This window comes from Bos indicus x Bos taurus, chromosome 10 (assembly GCF_003369695.1).
Source record: "Bos indicus x Bos taurus breed Angus x Brahman F1 hybrid chromosome 10, Bos_hybrid_MaternalHap_v2.0, whole genome shotgun sequence".
Classification (NCBI taxonomy): domain Eukaryota; kingdom Metazoa; phylum Chordata; class Mammalia; order Artiodactyla; family Bovidae; genus Bos; species Bos indicus x Bos taurus.
The window spans coordinates 61,673,762-61,685,271 of NC_040085.1; the positions used below are offsets into that span (position 1 = coordinate 61,673,762).

At 40.6% G+C, this 11,510-nt stretch overlaps 1 protein-coding gene across 1 annotated transcript in view; it reads right to left on the reverse strand.

Annotated features, from left to right (window-relative positions):
- ATG14 (autophagy related 14) overlaps window positions 1–9,857 on the reverse strand; it is a 37,305-nt gene extending 27,448 nt beyond the window's left edge. The window contains exon 1 of the mRNA XM_027554174.1: window positions 9,612–9,857. Coding sequence (XP_027409975.1) covers window positions 9,612–9,832 — 221 coding nt within the window. The 5' untranslated portion in view covers window positions 9,833–9,857. The remainder of the gene's footprint in view (window positions 1–9,611) is intronic.
- Between the last annotated feature and the right edge of the window lie 1,653 nt (window positions 9,858–11,510).

Genomic DNA, 11,510 nt, shown 5'->3' on the forward strand with positions numbered 1-11,510 from the left:
CTGGATCATAAAGAAAGCTGAGTGCCAAAGAATTGATGCTTTTGACCTGTGGTGTTAGAGAAGACTCTTGAGAGTCCCTTGGACTGCAAGGAGATCAAACCAGTTCTAAAAGAAAGCAGTCCTGAATATTTACTGGAAGAACTGATTTTGAAGCTGAAGCTCCAATACTTTGGCCACAGGATACGAAGAACTGACTCATTAGAAAAGACCCTGATGCTGGGAAAGACTGAAGGCAGGAGGAGAAGGGGACGATAGGGGATGAGATGGCTGGATGGCATTACCGACTTGATGGACATCAGTTTGAGCAAGCTCCAGGAGTTGGTGATGGACAGGGAAGCCAGGCGTGCTACAGTCCATGGGTCACAAAGAGTAAGACATGACTGAGCGACTGAACTGAACTGAATATCATGCAATGATTTTGAATTGAGCTAACAGTGGCTTATTAACTGCTTTCAAAGAAATAAAGGTAATGTTACCCACCATGGTAACATGGTATGGAGTCCAGAATTAGGCTTTTGGCTATCTCCTGATTTCCCAGTCTAAATGAAAACAATTCAACAGAATCGTAACATAAAACCAGAACCATAACAGCCCTAAAAATCTCTTCCTTGAAATAATCCAGACAAAGAAGTCTAACACACTATTTTTATAATCCCACATCTGAAATATCCCCAGATATCTACTTCTAAATGGAAGGGATAAAATGCCCTAATTATGACTCTGCCATTTCATAGTCACTGAAAATGTACCACATATATTAAACAAGAAAGGAAATCAGACAATATTATATGTGACAGAATTATATACATAAGTGGCTAAATTAAAATTAAATTAAAAATTCACTTTCTCAGTGACACTCTCACATTTCAACAGCTACATATGGCTGGAGGCCACTTTACTGGATGCACAGATATGCAGCATCATTGCACAGAGTACTGGGTAGTACTGCAAAGGCCAGTGAGGTGGTGACTACAGGAACCATTAGAAAACTCAGAAACCAATGTAGAATGTGGACAAATTCATAGGTTCACCAAATAATTTATCAGGCTTTTACTATGTGCCTGCAGCTTACTACAGAGCACTTTACAGAACGTTAAGAAATCTAATCATTCATTTTCTGCAACTGGCTGTGTGCCAGACATGGCACTTGTGATATGCTTCCATTCCTTATACTGAAAATGAGAAACAAATGTGGTATTTACTTCTCCCTTACTGAGGTAACGCGTGATTCATGCTCTTGATCACCTGAAAGGAGATGACAAACTCACAAGATTCATCAACCTGTGTCAACAAAGGGCTGACATGAAGGAGAAAATCCTGCTTTCAAAGGCTATCAAAGTGCTCCTTTCAGGTCTGTTGTAAAGATTCCACTTTGCACTAACACAAATTGGGATGATGACACTGTCCAGCTTTGTATCAGGCTGGTTAGTTCTCCTGGGTTGTTAGAAAGAAACCCAAACTTAAAACACAAAAATACAGATGGCAGCAGGAATAACAAACAGGAGATGGCAATTCCTCCTGTACGGAACGCATCAGGAGTCATGTCACTCTTCATGAAGGAAATGAGAAAACAGGTAGTGTGAGCAGAGCAAAAGAGCAGATGGTATCAAGGAATGTGCCTGGTCAGCAAGCCAACTGCTCACCAGCACCTCGTCCATTCTCTGCATTTTCCAGTCCAGGACTCGTGGAGATAGGTTAGGGAAGGAAAAGAAAAAAGGAGAAGGGGGAAACGCATATTTTATTTTATACACTGTCTTTCAAGCTGGGTTATTACATAAAATGTTTTCTATCTTTTTCCACGTCAGAACATAAAGACGTGTCTCATTATAGAATTTCACTGAATGGACATCATGTAACTTATTCACAGAAACTCCTGCTGAGGAACACTGCCATTGCTTCCAAATTTACACTACTATCAATAATGTTAGAAATGAATATCCTGGTGCACAAATCTTTTAAGCTTTTAGGTTTCTCTATAGGAAATTCTTACAAATAAACTGCTAGGTCAGATATTCATATGCAAACATCTGGCAGTTATCTTTAAATTTCTTCTGAAATCATTTCATACGATATTTCCAATCCCACCAGCCTGTTCTCATGCTCTCAGCTCTGCACTTTTTATTCTTTACTAACATGCCTGGCTTCCCACTCCCTTCCTTCAAAGATAGTTTACAATTCATTTACTTGCCTTTCTTCATTATTTCTTATTGGCTACTTTTCATTTGTTATTCTATGTCCTTTGTTCACTTTTCTATAGTTTTTTTAAAGGGTTATTAGGAAAATTAGTGATTTTCCTTTCATACATCTTGAAATTCTTTCTCAATTTTCTTAGTGACTATTATGGTTCTGCTCTGCAAAAATTCCAAAATTTTGTGCAGACACATTTATTCATTTTCTTGTTGCTGGATGGCTCTATAGTTTTGCATTGTTTTCTGAAAGGAATCTGCCAGTGAACCTGTACCATGCATGCATCAGGGCTTTTAAACACTTTTTTAATATTTTCTTTCCCAATTTAAAAATGTCTTTTGTGTTATTTACCAAATTCCTCCAGACTTGTATTAGCTTTTCTCCCCCCTAAAAAAGGATTCCCTTAAGTCGACTTTAAACCATGCCCCTGTGATAGAGACTGGTGAGAACCAGGAGCAGGCGGTCACACACAGTCTGGTGCTATCAATCCAAGAGACGGTACACAACCCAACTCAGGTTCTGGAGTCACGTCTGCCTGAGCTGCCACTTGAGGATGGGTTAGAGGTGGCCCTACTAAGGGAAGGAAGGCATTACAGGCAGAGGAGATTCTGCTGTTTCACATGCTAAGAACTTAATCTGTCCTGCCCCAGAGAACTTCACCAGACCAGGGGGACAGCAGGGTGACGAGGATCAGTTACAAGTGTGAGCCGCCATCGCTCCACGCTGCGCCATGGCCACAGATCGTCCTGGGTGACTGAGTGGATCTGGCCACAAGCAGGACTGGTCACCTAAGTCTGTCCCATGAGAGCGGGAAAGCAGCACCCAGGCACGCACCCTATCAGGAGTCCTATTAATTCTGTGCGAGATGATCAGTAACACCGTTAGACCATCGACTACATCTTGCTGAGCACTGACTAGGTGCCTTTCATAAAATAAGTCTCACCTTCCATCGCCGCCCAGTCCTTCCCCTCATCCTAGCGCTTCACATTCACTTGTGCCTAGGGTTACAGCAACAGAGAAGTCCAAGAAACACTATTCCTGTATTTTAAGAAAGGCAAACAGAACAACCCCACAAAACTTTCAAATATGCAATTGAGGGCCTTAAGAATTAGTCAACCCTTATATTCCTTGGGTTTCTTAAATCTGAAAGGAGAAAATAAGCACTGACAGCTTTCAAATCAGTGGGGGGGAATTTCCCCCAGCTCCGATTTGGACACAGGTTTGGTGAAGAGTTGATGATTCTGGCTCTAGAAATAAGGCAGTGAGACTTATCAGGTAAGAAAGAGCACAAATTTTCTTGGAAAAGAGCATAGCAATCTCTATTATACAAGCAGAAAGGGTTAAAGAACGGAGTATTTCTTGAACTAGGATACTATCAATAACACAGCAAAAATTACTAGCATTCACATTTTTCTCCCTTAAGTTCTTTTAGGCATTCAAGGGTATGACGTTTATGGACAAATGCAATATGAAAAAACACAGTCCTTATCCTATGTTAGAGTATTTAAAGTATGAGAAAATACACAACTTCAACAATGTGGGTTTCATCAATTGTAAATACTACAGTACCACACGGTCTGAAGTTGATTCAATCTGTGGGTGCAGAGCAACCACAGATAAAAAGAGGGCTGACTATAAATTATAGATGAATTAACCCCTGTTGTTCAAGGCTTAACTGTAGCAAAAACATACTCCACTGGCAGGAATGAAGGTTAAGTCATTAGTAGAAAATACAGACAGAGCACTGTTTAGTTCCTCACTTGTAAAATGAAAATAATGATTATCCTACTTGATTATAGGGATTAAATAAGATAAATGTGAAAGCATCAGGTACAGGCACTTAACAGGCAATACAGGCTAGTTTCCCTTTTCTTCGTTGCAATCAGTGACTTTGCACTTAATCCTCCTAATGTATTAAATGTATGTATGTATTTCAGATCTGGAGGTCAATGTAAGAATTAACATAGCCCAGCAGTAAGTAAGGCACAACTACTCTGAGCTTCCTCATCTTAAAAACAGGTTAATAACTCATGGTTTTGTTACCAGGGAACAAATGAGACAATACTTGTGAAATCCTTTTACAAATTCTGAAGGGTGCACATAATGGTTAAGAGTAGCCAGTGATACTGATTGAAACAAGAATTATACTTTCTTAGGAGATCCACATGTATTGTTGTAAATACAATTAATAAGCTACATGGGATGGGAGCTGTGACCTTTCCTGAAAGAGAGAACCCAAGTGAGCAGGTTGATTAAACTCCTGTCTCAAGATGGGAGTCCAGGTACCTATGGAGCTCTTATTCTGCTGAGTGGGGTACAGATGTGGGTCCAGAACCGAATCCTCGTGAAAACAAACTTTTATAAGCTAAGGACTGACAACCAAAAAGATACTGGAGGGGAATAGAAATGTCTCAAGAGTAGTTTTTAGGATGCATCTTCCTCTCAAAATCTTCAGTAACATCTAAAATTTCTTGCTTGTCCTCTATCCCACTTCTCAATTTGTCCGGGGCCCATATTTCTGTTTTGTGGTAAAAATGTAGTCCTCAATGCCTAAAACTCATCAGTGAAAGGAGTGCTGTATCACTCCTAATGCTGTGTACTTATGAAAGCAATATCCATCTACTCACAAAATGCCTTTTTTTTTTGATCCACACTTTAAAATAACTGGTTTCTAAACCAGCATGTAGAGGTTCCTGGGTATCCTCAGATTATCCCCCCTGTCTCATTCTTACCCCCTATCATAAACTGGTAAGCAATTTTTTCAAGTTTTGAGTGGAAAGATTATTTCAACTTGTCAGTTATCTGTTGGGTAACAGTGTTATTTCTAGTACCAGATAAAGGTTTAATCCAGAAAACTACTTTCCTGTTAAAAGACCTGCAATTTTAAAATGTTCTCTGGTACAAGATTCAAAGAAGATGGTGTTGAGAGTATAGCTTAAAATCATTCCTCTTCATCTCTGAAGGAAGCAAACAAGTCAAAAGACAGACGCGAAAGCAGAGATGTGGGCAGTGTCTCAGGACTGGGCTGAGGTGGGAGGTGAGGAAAGGATAGTGCTGATGAGGGTACCAAGGCTATAAGGAAGTGTCCCACTGAATAATAACCAAAAATAAAAACCAAAACTAGCAAGTTCAAGTATTTTTCAATCAATCTAACTGCCAAACTCATACTGTCCACAAAACTACATAAAGATGCATGTTCCCTTCTTAGAAGTCAAAAGAATTATTAGGAGACACATTTATTCTTTAATATTGAATTTTCCTTGAACTGCTAAACCATTAGAACCTGTATATTCAGCTAGTCTATTAATGAAACCTGAAAAAAAAATCTACATTTATAGGAACTTTGATATGTACATCACATTCAAGATCCTTGCAGGCACAGCTAATCTGGGTGACTTACTGAAAAGAACCAGGGGTTAAACAAGGGTATTTAAATCATGCTGAAGCTTCCATATTTTATTTCCAAGTGGTTTCCCAGTCAGTGAGTTTTCTCATAAAGTAAGAGGGGGAAAAAGGGTCTGAAAGTAAAGCACAGAATACAAAATTTTTCATAAATACTGAAGACCAGAGAATATATCACAACCAACCTTTGGCCCAAGATATCTAAGGCTTATTAGTAGTCAGTGCAAATCCTTGAGAGCAGAAATCTGCCTTTCTCTTATCTGCTGGAATATTTCACGCCAATAACTGTACCCAATGAGCTCATTAAAACTGATCTGGCCATCAGGACAGGGTCCTGGGTCTCAAGAGATTCTTGCATCCTACTACATGCTGGACACTGGTTAGGGAATGAAGGAAAACAAACAAGCAAACTCCTCTTCTTTAGAAATACACACTTCAGAAAAGGGGATGATTGAAGGTGAAGTGAAGCTCTCTTATCCCCAAACCTTAACTTTCTTTTTCATTTCTAAATTCTGAACGATCCTGGTATTTATTTTTCATCTTTCTGCTTCGTCATAAAAAGAAATCCACTGTAACACATCCCTGTCCTGAAAATAATTCATATTTCCGTTTCTAAAATGGTCCCGCCTTTACCATTTCCTTCAACAATCTGCTGATTATGTTCCTGCCCAGCGCTGCACTAACCACCAGGATGGGATGGAACAAAAGCAGAATTCACTCCTGTGTGGAACTACTGATACATTCTGGATGCAGTTACCTTCCGCAGATAAGTGACACCACTTATCATGCTCAATACCATGAAAGAATTGAGTACTGTGACAGAAATGGGAGGAGAGATGGAAGTGGGGACCTACCTTAGTGAAGGTCAGGCAAAGTCTCACTGAGGAAGTGCATTTAAGTTGAGACATGAAAGGCAAAATGCCAATCAGGAGGAACAGTGTTCCAGGCAGAGGGAATAGTAAAGAAAAAGGCCCATGGATGGAAGGGTTCCATGTGTTTGAGGATGTGAGAGAAAGCCCAATTACTGAGCTGTGAACATGAGGGAATGTGGTGAGAGTTTACTTTTTGAGTGCTTAATACATGCTAGACATTATGTTAAGTAATTCAGTGCATGCTCTTATGTAAGTACTACCAGAAACCTATGAAACTTCAAAATCACATAACAAGTGGTGGAGCTTGGATTCAATTCAATGCAGCTTGAATCCAAAGATCACATTTTAAACTCAACCTTACAGCCAAAATTAGAAGGTAGGCAGTAGCCAGATCACATAGGGCTTAATAAGCACAGTAAAAAGTTTGAATTTTATTTTCTATAAAGTGAAAAAACACTGAAAGGTTTAAGCAAAACAGTGAGATTATCTGATTTACATCTCTACTGTGGCTGTTGTGTGAGGGCCAGAGGATGGCTAGGGAGGAGCTGTACGTGTAAAAGAAAGAAAAGATCTACTCTGAAGCAGATCAAATTATACCTGTCAATGATTTGGATATGTGGAATAAGAAAAAAAGGAAAAAGCTAGGACAACGCCCAGGTTTCTGGTTTAAGTAACAAACGGGTCATGATGTATAATAATGAAGTAGTTCAGGATCAGACTAAATTTGGGAAGGAAGGGTAGATTGATTCAGTCATTCAATGAATCTTTATTAAGCTTCTACTATGAGGATATAGCAGAGTACAAAATTGTCTTGTTTTCACAGAGCTAACATCACTGGAGTGAGAGGCAGTTACAAATTAATATGCAAACCATAAGATGGTGATAGGTACTAAGGAAAACAAGAAATCACATTGTGTGGGGAAGAAAGTTACTATTTTAATTGAATGAATGCTCAGAGTTTCTCTGTAAGGAACAGAGGCCTACGGATTCAAAGAAAGTAGCCTGGAAGCCTAGGAGAAAGGAGTTCCTGGCAGGCTGAATAAGACCGAGGCAGGAGTGTTCTCAGTATGCCTGAGTACTGGCAAGGAGGCCATGATGTTTTGCAGAGTAGCTAAGAGAAAAGCAATAGGAGAACAACTGGGGGACAAACGACATAGAACTTCGGATAAAGACTTTGGCTTTTTTTTTTTTTTTTAAACTTTGGGTAAAAGAGGACACCCCTGGAAGATGTGAACAGAGGAATGGAAGGATGGTATTAATCTGTATGCAATATGAGAAATTACACTATGAAGGAGAAAAGGCAGAAGCAGAGACTCAAGAAGCAATAATCCTCCGGTGGACCAGACCAGGAAGTAGTGAAAGGGCTGGGATTAGGTTTTGAATGGCAGATGGGATTTGTTGATGGGATAAGATACGGTAGCATTAAGAGAGGAGTCAAGGAAGATTGGAAGACTTTTTTTGCCTGTTCCAAAGAATCAGGTCATCATTTACCGGGTTGGGATGAGCATGAGAAAAATAGATTTATTATGGATAATCATGAATTCAGTTTGCCATATGAAGATGGAGATTCTCACTACAAATTTAAATACAAATAGAGCAAACAGCTGTTTTCTCAATTTAATAAAGGCCTAGGTTGGAGAAACAAGTCTGGCAGTCTTCAACCTATAGATGATATTTATTTTTTTTTATATAGATGATATTTAAATTATAGGAATGGATCTAGGAAAAAGTATATAGAGAAAAGGATCCAGAACTGACCCTTGAAAGACACTGCCATCTCATACCTAGTATTTTTATAATAAAACTGTTTTAATTCTTAAAGCTATTACTTATTACATCAGCAGTTTCTAAATTCATCAACTACATCAATGACTAAAACAATGATGAACTAAAAGATTATATCATACAAATCTTCTCAAAAGAAAAAGTAATGAACTCCATTCATGATCAGAAGACTATCAGAAACTCAAAAACACTTTCAAATACAGATGTTATATAATCCAGTGGTTAAGTGCATGGCATACGGGTTCAGGCTGCCTGGAATTTAATTCTGGTCCCTACCCTTATTATTTGTGTGACCCAGGGCAAGAAACTGCAGCTTCCTTAGCAGTAAATTAGGGATAATAACTTACTGGGTTGTTGTTAAGGCATTATTATCTGAACTTTTGCACTAAAAAATATTAGCTGGCTTACTGTCACTAAGTTATTAAAACAAAAGTTGGGACTGAGAAAACTTTCAGCTAACCACACTAATTCTACAATTATTTAACCAAGGGCTTGTTTTAGTCACTAGGTCGGTCCAACTCTTTTGTGACCCCATGGACTGTACCCCACCAGGCTCCTCTGTCCATGGATTTCCCAGGCAAGAATACTGGAGTGAGTTGCCATTTCCTTCTCCAGGGCATCTTCCCCACCCAGGGACTGAACCCGGGGCTCCTGCAATGGCAGGTGTATTCTTTACCACTGAGCCACCTGGAAAGCCCAGGACTTGTAGGCCTCTGTTTAAATGTCAAAACAAGGCCAAAACGTGTTCTTAAATTCAATTCTCTTAATAAGGGCTTGCAGCTCCCACTGTGCATTTTTAAAACAGAGGAAACACATCTTCAAACTCCTTAACACTCAAAACAATCTTTGCAAAGGGGAGAAACTAGCTAGATTAGTTTACACATTAGAGTAAGGATGTCTGATAACAAGATCAATCTGTGACACAAACTACCAGGGCCCGAATCCCTCTTAACCAGTTATTTGATTCTTTTCTGGCCTCTTCTCTAGAAAATGAATGTTCTTTTGAAAATAATGATTAAACCAAGCTTTTGCTTGAGCGAGTAACAAAGTACCGAGAATCCAACTCTATGGCAATAATAGGAGAAGACCTTTCCACAGGTACCACCTATTCCTTTTCCCTAGTACCAGAAGCACCGTGAGGTCAGGCTCCTCTCGAGTGGGTTAGGAGGAAACTGAGACCTCTCCTCTTCGGGCCTCCATCCCCGTCCCCGTCCCTTGGGAGCAAAGTACCGGCGCAAAGGAGCTACCCTCGCTACCTCCTCCTCTTTTCGCTGGGCTCCGCGGCCCAGACTCGGCTCCACGCTCCAGCCTCCGAGCCGGTGGAGACACCCAGAGAAGACAATAGCGCAGGGGCGGCTGCCGTACCTTTCGCGGTCGCGGCCGTCGAAGTAGACGAAATCGCCGCTCTGGACGCACTTGGCGCAGGTCAGCCGCCGGCGGGTGGTGTTGCAGAGAGGGCAGCGCTCGACCGCCACGTACAGCCCCTCCGCGTCGTCCACAGAGTCTACCAGGTCTCGGGCGAGCGGCTGGGGCCCGCAGCCAGGAGCCTCCTGCGCCTGGGCTCCCTTCCCACTGGGAGACGCCATGATAGCATGAGAGCAGAGCCAGTCACGTGGGATTTTGTTTTCAACCAAGTGCATCTTGGGTGAGGAGGAGGGGCCTGGGAGGGGCCTAGCTCGGCGGGAATCCCGCGAGCACCTCTCCAGACCTCGCCCACCCCCAGCTACCGCTGGGTAGGAATTAGGTTAGAGCCGGGAGAGGCAGCGCAACAGAGTGTCATCAGCGGCTCCTTCACGTCCAGGCTACAAATTAACGTCAGAAACTTGTGCAAGACATAGTAATACAGTGCCCTCAGGATTTGGGGAAGACAGATTGCGAACGCATAAGGGAATTTCTGTCATTAGCTGTGGATACTTAACTAAATTTGGCTAAAACTACCGCAGAGTTGGATGAGGGAAGTGGGTCTTGGAGCGAGGTGGAATTATGGCTCATGTGATTTCGGGGCAAATTCCTCACCTCTCCTGTGTTCACGTGGAGAAAACTTCAGTGCCCACCCAACGTCGTGAGGATTAACAAGTCAATCCGTTTAATAGTAATCTGATAGTACTTTGCCAATAATAACTAACCAGTGGAAACTACTGAACGTGTAAATCACAGTTGGATCTTTATGAAAAATTTTAATGTCCAGCACTCCGCTTCTATTCTCGGCCATATTCCAAGAATTTCAACTAGGTAGTATTTTAACATGGCTTGATTACTCCAAATTTCTTTCTGTAAGAATAAATAAGGTGGGCCAGAGGATTATATCAGAGTAATTGGTGTTTGAATATGCCTGTAAACTACAGAAGAAAAAAAAATTGGGCTCATAGGTCAAATGATCCAGACCAGTGACTCAAAAGGATTATTTTGGCAGGCTATAAATTAATGACTGCCTTAATTTCTCTCTTCAACTAGGGCTTCTCTCCCAAGTTCATACCCCCAAATTCATAACTGCCTACACTAGGCTTAAAGTAATGTACGGTGACCAATTCACTGTACAGAATTGGTCTGAAGCAATTCAGAAACAAAACTGAACTCTCCCTCCCTACAAACGTTTCCTCATTTTGTTGTGTTCAGTCGCCCAGTCGTGTCCAACTCTTTGCGACCCCATGGACTGCAGGCCAGGCCTCCCTGTCCTCATTTTAGTGAAAGACAATCCCCGCCCACGTGGGAACAAGGTCCAAGACTCCTATTAGCCCATCCCCCTCCCTGTTAATCTCCACTTCTCCATCAAATGCGCATGATTCCCACAAGCTAATTGGGTTTTGAAGCTGAGCTCTTTGCTCCAGCCTCTTAAGTCTTACTTGATCTATTTTAATACAATTACACAGGGTTATGAAGGTACAAAAAAAAGCACAAAATCCCTAAACTGTCTTCAAAATAGACTTTATACTAAACCTGAATGGTTCCTGAAAGTTTAAGTTTTAGGGAGAGAAATACTTTTCTCTGATTATTTCAAACAAAAGGATATGTAATTATTTAATTTTTCTTAAAGTTTTCAGACTTTAAAGTTTCATTTGTATTCTGACAGGATCCATCACAGGCCTGTACCTACTGGCCGGGATCATCTACTCAATATTTAAAAAGGCAAAAAAAAAAAAAAAAGACAATAGACAATTTCTATCCTGTTTTATACAGATATTTTAAATTTCTATATATTGTTATACATTTTTAGAGAACACATGTTCATGTACTACATCTTTAACAAGAACAAAGCATTAAATT